Genomic DNA, 19579 nt, shown 5'->3' with positions numbered 1-19579 from the left:
ATGAATAGAAATAATACATCCATGTAAAATAATAATTATAACAACAAAAATACTAGATGAATATAGCACTACAGCTTGTAAATGGGATTCACTAATCAGAGTTGTTCAAAAATTCTATATATTGCAGAGGTCATTAAGATATTGCATAACATTAGATTTTGCTACCTTAAATATCCATATTAAAATGCATAAAGTAATGGCTAAAAGAATAAAAATAGAATATGGATAATCTACACCAAAAACAGAGAAAAATCAAATTTTAAAAATCATCTAAAATGTTAATCTAAAAAAATGGAAAAAAAATTTAGAGGAACATAGAGAAAAACAATATAGATTTCAAATATGTAGAAACAGTTCCAAACATATCTATAATCAAAATAAGTTTAAGTGATCTAAACTTACCAGTTAAAAGATAGGAATTGTAGTATGCAGTATGTTTTAAAAATGCTGCTTTATGTAGATTAAAAGAGACATGCTTAAATCAAAAAGATACAGAAAGTTGGAAAGTAAAAGATATGAAATAATATACCAGGAATATAGTAACTCTACACATGCCTCTTCTGTTACCTTTGCCAGACCTGTGCTTGGCACTGGGGTTGGTGTATACTCAGGAGACCTGAATCTCTGGACTGTCCATGTGACAGCCAGGCCCTAACCCTCAGCAGACTTGCAACTCCTACCCTCTGGTTTATTGGACTTACCCAGGTCAGCTAACAGGGAGATGAAGAAGGTCAACCACCACACCAGGGAACTGAGAGTGCCTACAACTGCAAGCAGGAGAACTGCATCCATCACCCATGGGGAATCTAAGCCCCCTCTTGATATAGAAGTGGAGTGGACATAACCTTCCCAGGGTCCACAGGATGGAGGAATAGAGAATGGATTAGAGTGGACTTACTGATATTCTACTATGGAACTATTGTGATTAGTAATGGAAGAAATTGTAGCATTGATGTGGAGAAAGTGGCCATGGTAGCTGCCGAGGGTAGGGAAAGGAAGAAGAGATATGATGTGGGGGCATTTTCAGGATTTGGAGTTGTCCTGGGTGGTACTGCAGGGACAGATGCTGGACATCGTATGTCCTGCCATGGCCCACTGGGTGGACTGGGGGACAGTGTAGACTACAATGTAAACCATTATGCAGGTGGTGCAGCAGTGCTCCAAAAGGTACTCACCAAATGTAATGAATGTGCCACAATGATGAAAGAGGTTGTTGATGTGGGAGGAAGTGGGGTGAAGGGATTAGGGGGTATATGGGACCTCATAGTTTTTTTAATGTAACATTTAAAAAAATATAAAGTGAAGAGAAAAAAAAATTTTTTTAAGAAGAACATAGTAGATATATTAATAACTGACAAAATAGGCTTTAATTTTAAAAAGCATTATCTACACTAAGAAAGTAATGATATTATGATAACAAGTTAAATTTGACAAGAATGTAAAAAGAACCAAAATTTATAAAAGCACCTAAGTTTATAGGTGCCTAATAAAATAGTCTGAAAATATATTTTTAAAAACAAAAGTAGGGAAGCAAACTTGGCTCAATGGATAGAGTATCTGTCTACCACATGGGAGGACCAGGGCTCAAACCCAGGGCCTCCTGACCCATGTGGTATGCTGGCCCATGTGCAGTGCTGATGTCTTCAAGGAGTGCCATGCCACACAGCATGCATAGAGAAGCCCCACATGCAAGGAGTGCACCCTGTAAGGAGAGCCACCCAGCACAAAAGAAAGTCCAGCCTGCCCAGGAGTGGCGCTACACACACAGAGAGCTGACACATCAAGATGATGCAACAAAAAGAGACACAGATTCCTGGTACTGCTGACAAGAATACAAGCATACACAGAAGAATACACAGCAAATGAACACAGAGAGCAGACAACTGGGGGGGGGGGGGGAGGAGGGGAAGGGGAGAAAAATAAATAAAAAATAAATCTTTTAAATAAAAAAGTAATAAATTTATAAGACTAATTTGACCAATCCACCAATACAGTGGGATTTGAATACAATTTCCTCAATTATTGACATCAAGAAAAAAAATTCTAATAAGAATACAGAAGATTCTACCACAAATTAATATATTAACAGAACATTACACCCTAAATTAGAGAATAAACATTCTTTCAAATACACAAGGACAATTAGAAAATTGATCCCATCCTGTCCATAAAGCAAGCCTCACTAATATTCAAATAATCAGTTTCACATAGACCATATTCTGTGACCACAAAACAATTAAATTAGAGGCAACATTTTTTTTATTTTATTTTTCAATTCTTTTTTTAAAAGATCACACAAAATGTTACATTAGAAAACATTAGAGGTTCCCATATACCCTACACCCCAATCCCCACCACATCAATATTTTTATTGTATTTTTTGAAGATACATAGATCACAAAAAATGTTACATTAAAAAAATGTAAGAGGTTCCCATATACCCCCCACTCCCCCTCATTCCACTCCTCCCATATCAAAAACCTCTTTCATCATTGTGGCACATTCATTGCATTTGGTGAATACATTTTGGAGCACTGCTGCACCACATGGATAGTGATTTGCATTGTAGTTTACACTCTTCCCCAGTACGTTAGTGGGTTATGGCAGGATATATAATGTCTAGCATCTGTCCCTACAATATCATTTAGGACAACTCCAGGTCCTGAAAATGCCCCCACATCACATCTCTTCTTCCCTCTCCCTGCCCTCAGCAATTACCATGGCCACTTCCTCCACATTAATGCTACAATTTCTTCCATTACTAGTCACAATAGTTCCATAGTAGAATATCAGTAAGTCCACTCTAATCCATATTTTATTCCTCCATTCTGAGGACTCTGGAATGGTGATGTCCACTCCACCTCTATATCAAGAGGGGGTTTAGATTCCACATGGATGATGGATGCAATTCTCCTGCTTGTAGTTATAGGCACTCTCAGTTCCCTGTTGTGGTGTTTGACCATCTTCACCTCCCTATTAGCTGACCTGGGTAAGTCCAATGAACCAGAGGGTAGGAGTTGCAACTCTGCTGAGGCTCAGGGCCCAGCTGGCACATGGACAGTCCAGAGATTCAAGTCTCCTGAGTATACACCTACCCTAGCACCAACCACAGGTTGAGTAAAAGTGACACAAGAGGCATGTGTAGAAGGGTCACATCTGAGTCCAACTTCATCACACTCAGGAACACAAATTCTAAAGTAGGGCCCATTGACACAGCACTGAACTCCACTGCCATGACCGTAGAACCTGTGTGTCTCCACAGCCCTCAGGAGCACCAGTACCTGGGGTTGTATCTACGTTGGCTGTTTCTTGGATCCTGCTGAGACGTGTGTAAGCACAATCCCTCTAATGACCTCCCAGCTTTTTTGAAGACTCTTAGCACATAAACTTATTTGTCTTTACCATTTCCCCCTTTTATGCAAGGTCTTTTTCTAGTTGCATCACCAGTTAGTGATTGGTAGTAATCCCTTAGTGCCAGGGAGGTTCATCCCCAGGAGTTATGCCCCATGCTGGGGGGAAGGTAATGCATTTACATGCTGAATTTGGCTTACAGAGTGGCCACGTTTGAACAACATGGAGGCTCTCAGGAGGTAACTCTTAGGCACCCTGCAGCTCTAGGCCTAGTTGACATTTCAGGCACACAGGCTCATAAGCATAGTCATCGGTATTAAGGGCTCATCATTGGACCATCCTTCTTCACTGGTCTTTGCCCTTGCATTTGGGGGATTGTTGCTGTTCCATTGGGAAATGTGACAGAGCTCACCTGGCTAGGAACTCAGCACTCCCTCAATTGTTGTTTATCAGTGTAACTACTATGAAAAGAACAAATGAATATCAAAATGTTTTTATATACCCTATATACATACCCTGGAGAACTCCAGCCCAACTATGTGTCCCCCATCAATAACACCCCACAACAGTGTTCCTCCCCAGCTGTAGTTGAACCACTGGGTGGTCCAAAACTTCTTCAAAAATGAAGCCTAATATATTGCCAAAATCAATTAATAGGAAAATTAAATAGTCATGATAAGTTTAAAGATTAGAAATAGAATTCATATTAATTTAGAAAAACTAAAATAAAGTAAAAAAATAAACTGGGGTATTAAAAAATGAAAAATATCATAAAGCTTTGTTTTTGACATTTTGCCTTTCATCACTATAATAGGTGTTGCCCTGTACATACATTGGCAAGGCAAATTCTTTCATTCCTTCCTCAATGTCTACATCTTTTTTTTTTAATATATAATTTTAATTTTGTCTTCAAAAAAGTTTTAGATCACAGTAAAGTCACCTATACAATATAGGGGACTTCCATATATTCAATATAAACCCTTTTCCCCTTTCCCCAGCAATTATCTTTATGTTCGTATTATATTTGCTACAGCTGGTGTACAGATATTGAAGAATAGCTATCAAACATGGTTTCATTTTGTTTTACATTACAGTTTATATTTTAGACTGTATAATTTTCTAAATTTTTAGTTACATTATGGTTTACATTATGGCTTACATTTTAGCCTATAGACTTTTATACATTTTTGGTGAAATTTAACATGTCCAGTATCCATCATTGCACTATCTTGTGGAACAATTCCATTGCCCCCCAGTTACCCTGCTTCCATCTATTCTATTCCTCTCTCTTCTCCCCTCATGACCCACTGTGACAACCAAGCTTCACTGCTAGAAGGGTCAGATTCATATATACATGCAACAATGCTGAGGGCTTGACACACTAGACTGTCCTCCACCATTGGGAGCCACCAATTCTCTCAAGAGACACCCTTCCCTCTGTTTGAGACTATCAGGCCTCCCTAGGATGGGTGTACACCTTCCCACTCATTGTATCGGTCTCCACCCAACTATATAACACACTATTACAACATAAGCACTCACACACTCTTGGGCCAGATTAAGCCCTCCATTAAGCACATTAAACAGGTAAACCATCTTATTATATTTTCAACTGCATACCCGACAATCTCTCATGTTCATCTGTTCCCCTCAACCCTCCTCCAAATTCCATGGGCCATCTGACCCATCCTCCCAACCCTAACCACCCTCAAGCCTGCAGAGCCCCACCCAATATTATTATCCCTATACCCACATCTCATACCTTCCTTGTACAACTACTTACCTCCACTTTATCATAGATTTTATCCATGTAGGCATCAGTTCACAAGCTTCCTCTTCCATAACCCCCCCCCCCCGCCCAAATTTCTGTAAGCCTATCATCCAGTCTTTTGCTCTCTGAGACAGTTTGGTTTATTTATTTCATATCAGAGAGGTCATGTAGTATTTGTTCTTCAATGCCTGGCTTGCGTCACTCAACATAAGGTCCTCAAGATTCATCCATATTATCCCATGTGTTTGTATTGCATTCCTTCTTATAGCTGAGTAGTATTCCATTGTATGTATATATCACATTTTGTTTATCCATTCATGTGTTGATGAACATTTGGGTTGATTCCAACTTTGGCAATAGTGAATAATGCCACTATGAATATTAATGTGCATATATCAATTCATGTCCCTGCTTTCAATTCTTCTGGGTATATACCCAGCAATGGGATTGCTGGATCATATGGCAGTTATATATTTAGCTTCCTGAAGAACTGCCAAACTGTCCTCCAGAATGGCTGCACCATTCTGCATTCCCACCAGCAGTGGATAAGGGTTCCCATTCCTTCATATCCTCTCCAACACTTGTAGTCTTCTGTCTTTTTAATAGCTGCCAGTCTATTGGGAGTAAGATGGTATCTCATTGCAATTTTTATTTGCATTTCCCTAATAGCTAGTGATTTTGAACATCTTTTCATGTGCTTTTTAGCCACTTGTATTTCTTCTTTGGAGAAGCATCAGTTCAAATCTCTTGCCCATTTCTTAAATCGGTTGTTTGTCTTTTTACTTTTGAGATATAGGTTTTCTTTATATATGCAGGATATTAATCTCCTATCCAATATTTGGTTACCAAATATTTTCTCCCATTGGGTAGGCTGTCTTTTCACTTTCTTGACAAACTCCTTTGAGGTGCAAAAAGCTTTAATTTTGAGGAGGTCCCATGTATCTATTTGTTCTTTTGCTGCTCATGCTTTGGGTGTGAAGTTCATGAAGCCATTTTCTATTACAAGGTCCTGTAGATGCTTCCCTACATTGTTTTCCAAGGTCTTTTTGGTCTTGGCTCTTATATTTAGGTCTTTGATCCATCTTGAGTTGATTTTTGTATAAGGGGTGAGATGGTAATCCTCTTTCATTCTTTTGCATTGTTTTTTGATGTAATTCTATTGCACACTTAATAAACTATATAGTATAGTGTAAACATAACTTACATGCATTGGAAAACATGTGTGACTTGCTTTATTGTGGTATTTGATTTATTGTGATATTTGCTTTATTGTAGTTGTCTGAAACCAAACTCACAAATCTCTGAGGTGTGTATGTATGTATATCTATGCATACACACACACACATACACACACACTGAATATTTTAAGCCCACCATCCATAGAGTTCTAAAGCTACTTTTTCAAAGGCTTTAAGAGTAATGCACATTATCAGATATTAGTATTCTAAAACAAAATTTAAAAATAATTGGGATTGGCAAACTAATGGACACAATTCAACGGCTAAAAATAGTATTAAAAAGTCAACAGTTATGAAACTCATTCTTCAAGTAGTTTTATAGGTCCCAAAAAAGTGGGGCTTGGGTGGGAGGGTGGGTGGGAAATAGTTGGGCAAAGAAGGGAAGAAAGGGGTGGCAAAGACAGCATGAGATAAGGATTAAGGGAGGGACTTTGACCATGTTGGGGTTTAAAATTTATTCTGAGGCAATCTAGAACTACTGAAGAAATTTAAAGTGGGGGACTAGCTGACCTCAGTTGCATTTTAGGAAAAATAAAGGTTCTGAAGAAAAGAGAGACTGTCATATTGAACAATGTTAGAGAGGCATTTACATTTGTCCAATGAGACAAGATTATGACTTGAATTAGGTTTGGCAGCAGTGAGAATGAAAAAATGTGGATGGATTCAAGAGGTTTCTGAAAACAGAATGGACTTTGTGAATGTTTTGGTAAGCAAGAGGAGTGTTGAAAAAAAGGGAAAAGTCAAACACTTGAAGAATCATTCCCTAAAATAAGTAAGCCAGGTAGAATGAATTTGAAAGGCTAGAGGAATAAGGAGTTCAATTTTGACATGCTAAATTTCAGGCCTAGGGGCAATAAAACAGTGGATTTCAGGAGGCAGTTGTGTTTGTGGGATCAGAGGTCCAGGCTGGAGATGCCAATTTAAAAATCACAGATAGGCAGTAGTCTTCGGTGCCAATTCTCCCAAAAGATCTAAATGTAGTTTTTAGAGATCTTTTTCTAGATAGCAACCCTGATTTCTTGCTCATAACCCTCACACTCCCAAACTAGGCCTCAAGCTCCCTTCCTGGTCCATAATCTGCCAAAAAGATCTAGGAGAAACAGCCTCAAAGTAAGGTACATCTCTGTTTTAGTTTTTCAACTGCTATAACAAATACCATACAATGGGTTGACTTAAAAACAGGAATTTATTGACTCATAGTATCAGAAGCTAGATGTCTTCCTTCTTCCCAGGGTTGGTACCTTCTGGTTGACTGGCAATCTTAAGTTTCCTTGGCTTTTCTGTCACATAGCAATGAACATGACCCCATCTTATCCTTTCTCTTCCAGACTCCATTGACTTCCAGTTTCTTGCTTCTCCTGTGACTTCTCCATTCATATCCAAATTCCAATACTTCAGCCATACTGGTTTAAGGCCCACCCTCATTCAGTTTGGGCATAACTTAATTAATATCTTCAAAGGTTCTATTTGCAAATGGGTCCACACTCACAGGACCAGGAGTTGGGACCTTAGCATGCCTTTTGTGGGGGACATGATTCAAATCCTAACAATCTCATTCTCAACGTTTCACCTATTTCAACTAATCCCAACACTAACACAGAAAATATTCCACAACTCCACCCTCTTCAGACCTCAAGTACATTTCATAAACCAGCCCTATTCCTCAACACAGCTCTATGTTTAATGTAAAGATCAGGAAAGCACTGCTATGTCTGGTATTTAATTTTACACTTGTATGAAATATGTATAGTTTACAAGATCAATGAATGCTGGTTGATTAGCTGAACTCTAGAGGAAAAAGTAGAAAAGCTATGAGTACTTTGTAACAACACCTAGATTCTACTCTCAGTATTTCCACCACATGGGATTTTTTTTTAAGATTTTTATTTTTTATTTATTTCTCTCCCCTCCCCCCCCCCCATTGTCCACCCTCTGTGTCCATTCACTGTGTGTTCTTCTGTGTCCGTTTGCATTCTTGTCAGTGGCACCAGGAATCTGTGTCTCTTTTTGTTGCATCATCTTGCCGTATCAGCTCTCCATGTGTGCGGCACCACTCCAGGGCAGGCTGCGCTTTTTTTTTTTGTGGGGCGTGGCTCTCCTTATGGGGCGCACTCCTTGCACATGGGGCTCCCCTATGTGGGGACACCCCTGATTGGCACGGCACTCCTTGCACACATTAGCACTGTGCATGGGCCAGCTCACCACACAGGTCAGAAGGCCCTGGGTTTGAACCCTGGACCTCCCATATGGTAGGTGGATGCTCTGTCAGTTGAGCCAAATCCACTTCCCCACATGGGATTTTGAGAAAATTACTTCAATTCTCTGAGCTTCAGTTCTGTCACCTACAGATTAGGAAAAAAAATTATCAGCCTATCTCATTTTTCCAGGATTGTTGTAAGATTAGGATCAGATTATTGATTTTAAAAACTTTTGAGTTAGAAAGAGTAAAATTAATTTGCAACTCAGACTAGCCAGTATAAAATCACCACTGACAATTTCTGTAAATAACTTACTAAGTGCCTGGGATTTAGTAATTCTCAGTGAATGTTAGTTACTAGAGTTGCTGCTTTTTGTTGTTATAGTGTGCTCCCAATTATCCAAGGATGATTGTGGCAGTCTATTATTGTCTAAAAAAGTTTTAATTCAATGAAAAGTATTTAGAAGTACTGCCTTTTGAATTGACATCCAAATACATTAGATCTTTTATTTTAATTCATTTTTTCTTTATTTTTAAAAGATACTTAGATTACATAAAATGTTACATTAAAAAATATAAGGGATTCCCATATGCAACACTCCCCATACCTCCCAATTTCCCCACATTAACAACTACTTTCATTAGTGTGGTACATTCATTGCAATTGATTAACACATTTTGGAGTATTGCCACTAAGCATGGATTATAGTTTACATTGTAGTTTACACTCTCTCCCATTCGATTCTGTAGGTTTTAGCAGGATATATAATGGCCTGTATCTTTAATTGTCATTCAGGACAATTCCAGGTCCTGAAAATGCCCCCATATTACACCTCTTTTTCCCTCTCCCTGACTTCAACACCTCCAGTGGCCACCATCTCCACATCAATGATATAATTTCTTCCATTGCTAGAATCACAACAAGTCGATAGTAGAAGCCTCAGCAGAGTTGAACTGCTACTCTCCAGTTCATTGGACTCACCCAAGACAACTAACAAGGAGGTGAGGGTGGACAACCACCACACCAAGGAACTGAGAGAGTCCACAACGGCAAGCAAGGAAGTCCATCCATCAGCCATATAGAATCGAAACCCCCTCTCAGTTACAGGGAGAGTGGGCATCATCATCCCAGAATCCTCAGGATTGGGGAATAAAATATGGGCTAGAGTGGACTTACTGGTATTCTACTACAGACTTATTGTGATTCTAGCAAAATATATTAGATCTTATATCCGTAAACCATTATCCAACTGTCAAAGTAACTGATCTATGACTGATTTTCATTTCCATATTTTCTTAGTTCAAAACTGTTGATCAGGACAACAAAAATCAAGTTGGTGATGATGAGTGAGTGATGAAATAGTGATCAAAGGGAAAGATAAAGATAGTGTAACAAAGATGGGAGGGGCTGAGGGAGAGTATATGTATCTATTAGGGGGTTCAGAGCAAACTTCAGGGACAGTCTCCCTGAGCTAAGGCAGGAGACTCCTTTTCCCCACAGCCCTGATCTCAGAAACTCTGGGCAGAGATAAGGTCTAAGCCTAGAATTCCCTTTTCCGCAGACAGCGGAACTACTCTTAGGCTGATAGGATTTTAGGGTTGGCAGATCGAGGAACTTGGAGTCTACAGAGCCAAGCTTCTTTTTCCTCCCACTGGCAGGCTCCAAGAGAGGCATAATCCCCCATCCTTCGTGGAGCAGGCCCTAAGGCAGAAAGACTTCCAATTCTATCCATCTGGAACCTTCTTTCCTCCCCCATTTATGCCCAGGCTGCTTTCCAACCCCAGTGAATGCCCCATTCCAAAACATAGCCACTGATTCTACCAGGAGCTCCTAAGAAGATTGAGTTGAGGGCTCTATTGTCTGTTGATTTTCTTCTATATCCCAGCACAAGATCTGGACTACCATGAAATTTATCTTCTATCTGTGTATCTTAGCTGGTATGTATCCATAACCTTCAATTCTTTCCTGTAAGGCAAAGGTTAATGTAGGACCTAGTAAGGCAGAGGCAGGTGGTGTGGACAGTGCAGAAGAAAAGTAAAGAAACACTGTCATGAGCAGAATAAGTGGCTTCTCTCTTGGACCCCATCAAAAGGTTTTCAGGACAGTCTGAGCCCACTCTTCCAATACTAACCTATAGAATGGGTTATGGTGCATGCCTGCCTTGGAGAATTCTCAACAGTGAGTGCTTCTCTTGGTTATTCCAAAATGTGGCCCTCATCTCACCTCTGGGAAAGTTCCAGTATGGTAACAAAGACAGAGAACTGAATGGGACCTCTGATATCCCCCTTTCACCCCAGCTGAGAGACTCAGAATACAGGAATTGGAGACAGTGGGAACAAAAGATAACCTACAAGGACTCTATATTTTACAGTTTCTTCCATCAAAATGGGGATATTAATACCTATACCATAGAATTTCTATGAAAAGTAAATCCATGTAAAGCATTTAGGGCAGTGCCTGGCATTGAGTAGTGATCCATAATAATTGTTAGCTTCTACATTTATTAATAACTGACCATCTTCCCCTTGGGGTTTCTGATTTTGTGATCACATAGAGAAGGGTCTGGGGAGGGACAAATCCAGGCTTGGGGAGGATTACCAAAAGGAATGAGGCCAGTCAAGGTAAGAACAATACTTTATTTCTGATTCTAGAATCAGCTTCCCTCCCCTTTCCTTGTTAATTTTTAAATAATTCATTTATAAAAATATTAAATGCTTATATCAGAAAATCTGGAAATATTAAACAGTAGAAGAAAATAAACATCATTCAAAATCAACTCTCAGCCAATGTGAGCTAACGCTTTGTCTGCATTTACTCCCAGGCTTTATGTATATGTATATTTTGTATCTAAATGTCTTATATTTTGCTTTTTTTGTCTTCTTTTTAGACAATTATAATGTAATGTAAAATTTATAATTTTTAACTTAAAAATACATTATCAATATTTCTTTTGCTATGTAATACTCTTTATAAATACAATTTTAATATATATGATGGTCCATCTATTCATATACTCTTTATATTAATGTATTATATTAACATATATTGGACTGGGCATTTATGTTTCCAATGTTGCACTATTAATTGTAATGTTATAATGAGCATCCCTGTCTTTATCTACATCTGATTATATCTTTACAGTAGATACTTGGAATTTTTAGGTTACAAGGTATGAACGATTTACAATTCTTGACAACTATAAATTGCCTTTCAAGAAGATAGTATCAATATACATTTCTATAAGCACTGAAAAAGTCTCTTTCATTATCCTCTTTCTTGAATTAAATATTATCGATATCAAAGTGGTATGTCATTTTAATTTATATTTTATTATTAAAATGTCAAACATTTTCATATTTCTTGACCAATTGATTACTTCTTTAAAATCTTCCATATTCCTTTTTAACTAGGAAATAATTGCTTATTTGTTATAAGAACATTTTATATATTAAGAATATTAATTATTTTCTCAGGTACATTTTTCTCTGCTGACTCATCTGTGCAGCAAGAAGACCCTGCTCCCTATTTGGTTTATCTCAAGTCTCACTTCAACCCCTGTGTGGGGGTCCTCATCAAAAAAAACTGGGTGCTGGCCCCAGCTCACTGCTACTTACCGTGAGTGATGGGCATCTCCACCCCCTGAAACAGCTACTACTCTTTCGGGATCAGAGGTTCTTGAACAGCAGCAATTCCTCCCCATCGTCCCCACCCCCAGAGAAAACATGGCAATGTCTGAAGACAATCTTGGTTGTCAGAGTTGGAGAGGAGAGGGTACTACTGACATCTAGTGGAGAGAGGCCAGGGCAAGGATGGTGCTAAACATCCTACATTGCCCTGGACACAGAGTCGCCCATAACAAAGAGTCATCCAGCTCAAAACGTCAATAGCGCTGTTGCTGAGAAACCCTGTTCTATATTTTACGCCTCCTCAGTCTCCCATCAGTTTTTTAACTCTTTTGCACTGGCAACATGAATACATTGTAACAGGTCCCATCAGGAAACTGATGGTGCACTGGAACTGGGTAAATTAAGGAGAGTTTAGTAAAGGAGCTATTTACAAAGATATGGACAAATTATAGGGAAAACACAAAAGAATAGTGCTGTATCCCCAGAGTTAGTAACAGGAAGATGCAGTTCCACCCCTAGGCCTAAAGAAGGAAAGGCAGAGAGTGGTTTCCAGGTAGAGAAAGATCGCTGTATGGAAAGCTGCCTGATAGGAGCTGTGACCTTTGGTCAAGGGACATAGTCAATCCGTGGCAATCTGAGGGGAGAGAGCTGGGAAAATAATCTTCTAGTGCTTCTTGGTCAAAACCCAATCTGAAGCCAGAGAACAAGGAAGCCTGTGGATTTAGTCCACACACATCACCTTCTGAAGGCGCACAGCAGGGTGGAGCAGGGCTGTGAAGGATCAGGTGAAGCCAACAGGAGTTTCCCAGCATTCCAGTCACCCCATTCTCCTACTCCACCAGTATGGAACCTGTCCAATTGGATAGGCTGGAGCTGGAGAGGAAGGAAAATAATATGTCTATGCCATGCATCATTCTCCTATTCACTACATTAAAGACACTACATTAGAGCATAGTGGTTAAAGTCTCCAGCACTCATGTGTTACCACAATGAATTACTCTTACATGCCTCCATTACTTCATCAGCAAAATGGGGATAAAAATTGGATCCACCTCACTTGGCACAGTACCTGTCACATTGTAACATTCAATATGTTAGCTAGGATGATGATGATCATGATCATTACTTTCAAACTTTCTTCCCTCCAGAAATCTGAAAGTGATGCTGGGAAATTTCAAGTTCAGAGTCAGAGATGGGACAGAACAGACAATTAGCCCAGTGCAGATTGTCCGCTACTGGAACTTTAATCATAGTTCCCCGCAGGATGACCTCATGCTTATTAAGCTGGCTAAGCCTGCCACCCTCAACCAGAAAGTCCAGCTCCTTCCTCTAGCCACCAGCAATGTACGGCCGGGCACTGTCTGTCTCCTCTCAGGTTTAGACTGGAGCCAAGACAACAATGGTGAGTATGCCTTCCATAGCTAATCAGGTTCATTGGTTATCCCTGAAGAGGAGCTCCTTCAGGAGAAGAGTGTGAGAGGAGAGGAGGAGAGGAGAATGGGTGGAGACCAAAGGGAAATACTACTCAAGTGGTCTGGCAAAAAGAGAACTGCCCAGAGGTCCAAACTTCCTCCTTTCCTAGGGCTTCTAAAGCCCCATTGATTCTTTGACAGCTGGAGCCACCAGGTCATCTGACTCTTTCCTTTTTCTCATTCCTTATTTTCTTCATACACACACAAAGTCCAGTTGAAATAAAGAGTGGTGGTTAGAAGGGCTAAATAACAATTATGAACAGGAAGGTTTCTGCTTACTCCCCAGGCAGACATCCTGACCTAAGGCAGAATCTGGAGGCCCCAGTGATGGCTGAAAAAGAGTGCCAAAAAACCGAACAAGGAAGAAGTCACAGGAATTCCTTATGTGTTAAATTTGCCAAAGAATTTAGCCGAATTTTTGGGGTAATCTTTTCTTTATATAAAGTTTTCATTTACATGTCCAGTTAACTACTTAACTATGTTGTAAAAAAAATTTTAAGCCCACACCTTCTCATTAGAAAATATTTCTTACTCTCCTCACAGAGTATCTTTATTCATTGAAGGGCATCATGTAGTAACTAGTTAATAATCATCTGCTAGGTATTAATTCTCATAGCTGCATTGCTTAAAAGAACAATGCAAATTTCTCACTAATTGAAATTGACTTCACCAGTTCAAATAAATGGGGTTTGACTATATGTTAAATATGTTAAATTTTATCTCCTAAGACAGAAAAATGGGCATGAGACCTCTACATCCCACTCCCCTTTCTTTCTTTCTTTTCTTTTTTTTTTTGGTTCTTCTTTGCTGCTCAAATGTTCCCAGCTTATTTATGAGTGGGGGATGGATATGATAGGGCAGTCAATATATAATTTCTATACATATAGGTGTTCCATTGTCCAGCCGCTAATCTGACTTTCTCAAAGTTACACAGGCAGGTTACAGCAAAGCCAAAAAAAGGACCCAAGCTTCCTGTCTCCCTTTTCAGTGCTCTTTTCATTAACTCACCCATGCTGCATTTAGGCTGGGCTCACCCAAGTTAGGGACTAAGGAATGCTCCTGTGAAGAGTGGATCTGACTCTCTCTCTCCCCTCCCCCTCTCCCTGTAATCTTTGGTAGGAGGTGGCTGTTGCTACTGTCATCTGCAAAAGCAAGCTCCAGGGGATCGAGGTTGGCCACTTCATGGGAGGAGATGTCGGTATCTACACCAACGTTTACAAATACGTATCCTGGATTGAGAACACCACTAAAGACTGATGAGACAAAACTCCTCCTGCATTCCATTGGCTCTGAGTTTTCTAAACTCAAAATCTACAAATAGAAATCTCTAGATGCATCACACCTGTAGCCTGTGTTTTCTTGTTTGTGTCTCTGCCCATATCTTAAAATAATGTGAGGAACCAAGAACAAAATAAATATCAAATGAGCAGTTACTACTCTATGCTGGGTTTCACCCATTATCTCATTTAATGCTCATAATATGCTTTTGAGGTTATGTCTTATCCCCATTTCATGAATGATGAAATTTATGCTGAAAAGGGTTACATAACATTATCCATAGCTGATGAATATCAGAGGCAGGAATGGAACCCGAAAGTGTCATATTCTCAATCCCATGCTCTTATCCTCAATGTACTAGGGAGTCCAAAGCTTTCCAACAGATCAGTTGGTTTCTATGTCCCTGCTACAAGAGAGCTTGAGGCTCTCACTTGTAGTTAAGATCTTGGGTGCTACAATAAGCTCTTTTGAGAATGGTCATGGTATATCTTAGTGCTGCACTGACTGCAGCATGCTGCAGGTAAAGAGCTGGTAGAAGGGTGAGAAGTAAAAAAACTGAACTTCCAGAAAGGGTCGGCAAAAATAAATCAAGCTTCAATGTGAAGCAGAAATCAAGAACCAAGGTGGGTATAATACCAGGGCAGTTGCAGAGCTCAAGAGGCAGAAATGACTCAGGTAAGGTGAACTGTCAAGTTGCATCTTATAGATCCCTTTCCTTCTGCATCTCCCTCCACTCCTGGCTCCTCCACAATGATTTTACTGTTTCCTGCCTGAAGGATGTGAACTGATCTTCACTAATAGTATTTCTCTGATCTCATCTCCCATCATCCTCTTTGGGGAGAAAGTGACTCTTTTAAAACTAACTGGACTTTAGGTCCCATTCTGCCATGGAGAGAAAGGCAAGTTTACTCAAAATAAAAAATAAGCTCTTTAAAAAGCAACCAGTAAGGGTCAGCCATTTCTCAACTGTTTCCTGGAAGCTCTCATCTCATTATGGAGAGGCTCTCTAGAGCCTGGAAAGACATACTGGAGCGTGAGAGTATTACAATAAAATCTGTCTTGGTCATTGGTACAAACTTAATAAAAATAGAGGAAGCTAAGCTATCATTTCTTTGACATGCATTATTTGCATGTAACCTTTTGAAGCGAAATATATTTTCCACTTGAAAAAATTTTTTTCAAGGCCATTATAGTTAATAAATGGCAGAACTGGGCTACAAACTCTGGTGTGACTAACTACAAAGCCTGGGACACGTCCCTTATGTTTCTCCATAACTACATTTCTAAATAAGATGTTTCAGGAATACTTACACTTGATTCTTTCATTATGTGAGGTAATAAGCATCTATTTAGATAATACAAAAGGCTTCATGGTTTTTCACACAATTTTTTCATTTTAGCTTCTAGTAAAAATTTCTTTGAGGGCCCTGAATAGTGAGTCTTCAATATTCTTATTAATTCAAGGTTTCCCTGGAAACCACTTCATAAATTAGTTGTATATTCCAGAAAATGATAGCTATAAATCCAATATAGGTGTAAATAGAATAATCATACTATTATGTCAATTGGTGATTGCCAAAATCATTTCAACTTATACATTTTGGCAAATAGCCTTGAACGAGGGACCAAAGCCAAAACTGCATTTTAAAACGAAATAGGAAAGCAGCCAAGTAGGGTTGGAGTCTTGCCCAAGAGGGCTGTTTCGGAGGTTTGAAAGGCAGGAGGTGTATGGACATCAATTTGGAGAGACAGTGACAGAAGTAGTGCTTGTTAAAAGTAGAATTGCAGGTTACAAACACAGCAGTTGGAAGCTGTGGAGAGACAGAACCCTTCCCCCTAGAGCTGGTGGCCGCAGTGTTCCCTGAGAACTATCAGTTGTGTGGCAGCATTCCTGCGCCCCATGATCCCCAGATGCGTGGTCCCCAGGTTCGTGTCCCCTAAGTCCCCATAGCCTGCGTTCCACTGTCCTATGTACCCCGAGTCTGCAGTGTCCCGGACTTCCCTTTCCCGGGATTGCCCTAGCCCTCCAGTTTTGAACTGACTCCGTGAGTGCGAGGGGTTTGGTGGGAGGTGCAGCACAGGGACCAGGTGAGTGAGGGTTCAATTTTCTGGTGACCACCCCCCCCCCCGCTTTTTTTTTGGCACTTGGAGGAGCATACCAGCTTGCTTGGGGAGAGCCTGGAAATAAAGGAGTGGCAAATCTGCTGAGAAAGCCCAATTCACCTAAATACCCTGGGATAGGAAACTTGGTCTGGGAGAAGGTGGAATCAGAAAATCAACTAGCCCTCTGGTAGCACACCTAAAGGAGAGGGACTGTAGGAGGTGCTTTCCAAGCTTCCAATAGCATACTTGGGGTTCCTGGTGAGGTGTAGGTGCTCTCTCTCTGGAAATTAAGAGTCATTGTTTTCTGTGCAGAGCTGGTTCAACAAGGATCCACTTGAATCTCCTACCGGAACTCTCAGGAGCTTTCCTGCTGCCCTGGGAGAGAGGGAAGTGAGGAAGGGAGAAAGGGGGAACGTCAGATTCCGAAGCATTTTATTTAACTGAAAAGAGGATTCCTTGCTTGAAACTCTGTCTGGTATTTTGTTGGTTTGTCTTTTGTTTTTCCTTCTGCTTTATCCCCCTCAGGCCCTTTTGTCTTTCTTTCTTTTTTTTTTTTTTTTTCTTTTTCTTGCTTGCTTCCCCACTCCCTTTTGTCCCTTTTTTCTTTTCTTTCTTTCTTTCTCTTCTTTTTTTTTATACTAGGTGCTGCAGGGAGCACTTCACATTTGCTGTATTTCCTCATCCTTCATTTCCTCTTTTCTGTGTGTACTGATTTTGGCCACCAGCACTATCCCAATACTCTACATCTTTCTATCCTCCATCATTTATTGTTTTTCTCACATTACACCTCTCTTTGTTTGCCCCACTACTTTTCTGACTTTTTATTTCTAATACCTTTGTTCTGTTTTCTGTCTTATATTCACTCTTTACATTATTGCCCTTCCTTTTCTCTTTCCCTCTCTCCTGAACACACTGGCCATTTAATTCACACTGTATTCCTCCACATATTCAGTTTACTGACTCATTATACGTACTCTACTTTTCTCACTGTTATAACTTGACATACATTACATGAGTCTAATATCCATTCTCCTAGATCTCACATGTTAATATTTACTATCAATACTACTATTATTCATTTTCTTTTCTTACTCCTTTTGCTTTCTCTGATGCTAATATTTTCCTTCAAGTGAACTTAGCCAACAGCAAGGAAATAGAATAAGAACAAAGAGACAAAGAGAAGACTTAACATGCACCCAAAAACAACTAATTAAAACCCAAAACTAGACAAAGAAGCTAAGCAACTGATTAAACCCATCAAGATAAAATGATGACCAGACAGCAACAAAAAACTACAAAAAAAAAACAAAAAACAATAATCAGTAAAACATACCTCAATCCAATGAACAAACTAAAAACCAGGAAGGGGAGCAGAATATCCAACAAGTAAGTAAAGCTCTCAAAACATATATTAGGGACCAATTTGATGAAGTGAAGGAAGAGATTAAGAATATGAAAAAAACACTTGGAAAGAATACAGAAGAAATTACAATCATACATGAAAAGATAATGGATATGATGGTGATGAACAGCACAATTCAAGAAATCAAAAATACACTCTCAGCACATAGCAGCAGACTTGAAGAGGCAGAGGAAAGAATTAGTGATGTGGAAGACAGTACATCTGAAATCAAACCGATAGTAACACTGATAGATAAAAGGACAGAAAAAATCTAGCAGGGACTTAGGGACCTGAATGACAATGCAAAATGTGCAAACATATGCATTATAGGCATCCCAGAAGGAGAAGGGAAAGGGGCCAGAAGGGGTGTTGGAGGAAATAAAGACTGAAAACTTTCAAAACCTATTGAGGAAGATGCATATACATGTCCAGGAAGCACAATGCACTCAAACAGCATAAATTCCAAAAGGCCTATTACAAGACATATACTTTTCAAATTATCCAAAACTCAAGAAAAACAGAAAATACTAAAAATAGCAAGAAAAAAGTTAATCATCACATACAAAGGAGTCTCCATAAGATTAAGTGCTGATTTCTCATCTGAAACCACTGAGGCAAGAAGGCAGTTGTTTGAAGTCAAGGTACTAAAAGAAAAAAATTTCCAACCAAGAATACTCTATCCACCAAAGTTAGCATTCAAAAATGATGGAGAGCTCAAAATATTCACAGATAAACAGAAACTAAGAGGGTATGCCAACAAGAATCCTGCCCTTCAAGAAATACTAAAGGAAGTTCTGCAGGAAGAAAGGAAAAAACAAGAAAGACAGAGTTGGAGGAGACTGTAAGAGCAACTAAAAAGACAAAAACAGAAAAAAAATCAAAACATGACAAACACAAAGAAAATATAGCTAATATAAGTAATTCCTTGAAAGTAATAACACTGAATGTCAATGGATTAAACTCACCTGTCAAGAGACTCAGACTAGAAGACTGGATAAGGAAATACAACCCATCTATATACTGTCTACAAGATACACATCTTAGACCCAGGGATTCAAGGAAGTTGAAAGTGAATGGCTGGAAAACAATCTTACAAGCAAATGATAACCAAAAAAGGGCAGGACTAGCTATATTAATATC

General features: G+C 39.3%; 1 protein-coding gene across 1 annotated transcript; it reads left to right on the top strand.

Annotated features, from left to right (window-relative positions):
* The first annotated feature begins 10015 nt into the window (after positions 1 to 10015).
* PRSS37 (serine protease 37) lies at positions 10016 to 14997 on the top strand. The gene is made up of 5 exons (XM_004474318.3): positions 10016 to 10495; positions 12032 to 12173; positions 13333 to 13586; positions 13943 to 14079; positions 14776 to 14997. Exons 1-5 carry the CDS (start codon positions 10462 to 10464, stop codon positions 14911 to 14913), a joined length of 705 nt encoding a protein of 234 aa, XP_004474375.1. The 5' UTR covers positions 10016 to 10461; the 3' UTR covers positions 14914 to 14997.
* Positions 14998 to 19579: the final 4582 nt, after the last annotated feature.

Source organism: Dasypus novemcinctus, chromosome 5 (assembly GCF_030445035.2).
Source record: "Dasypus novemcinctus isolate mDasNov1 chromosome 5, mDasNov1.1.hap2, whole genome shotgun sequence".
Lineage (NCBI taxonomy): Eukaryota > Metazoa > Chordata > Mammalia > Cingulata > Dasypodidae > Dasypus > Dasypus novemcinctus.
This window is presented reverse-complemented; position numbering and strand designations above follow the sequence as displayed.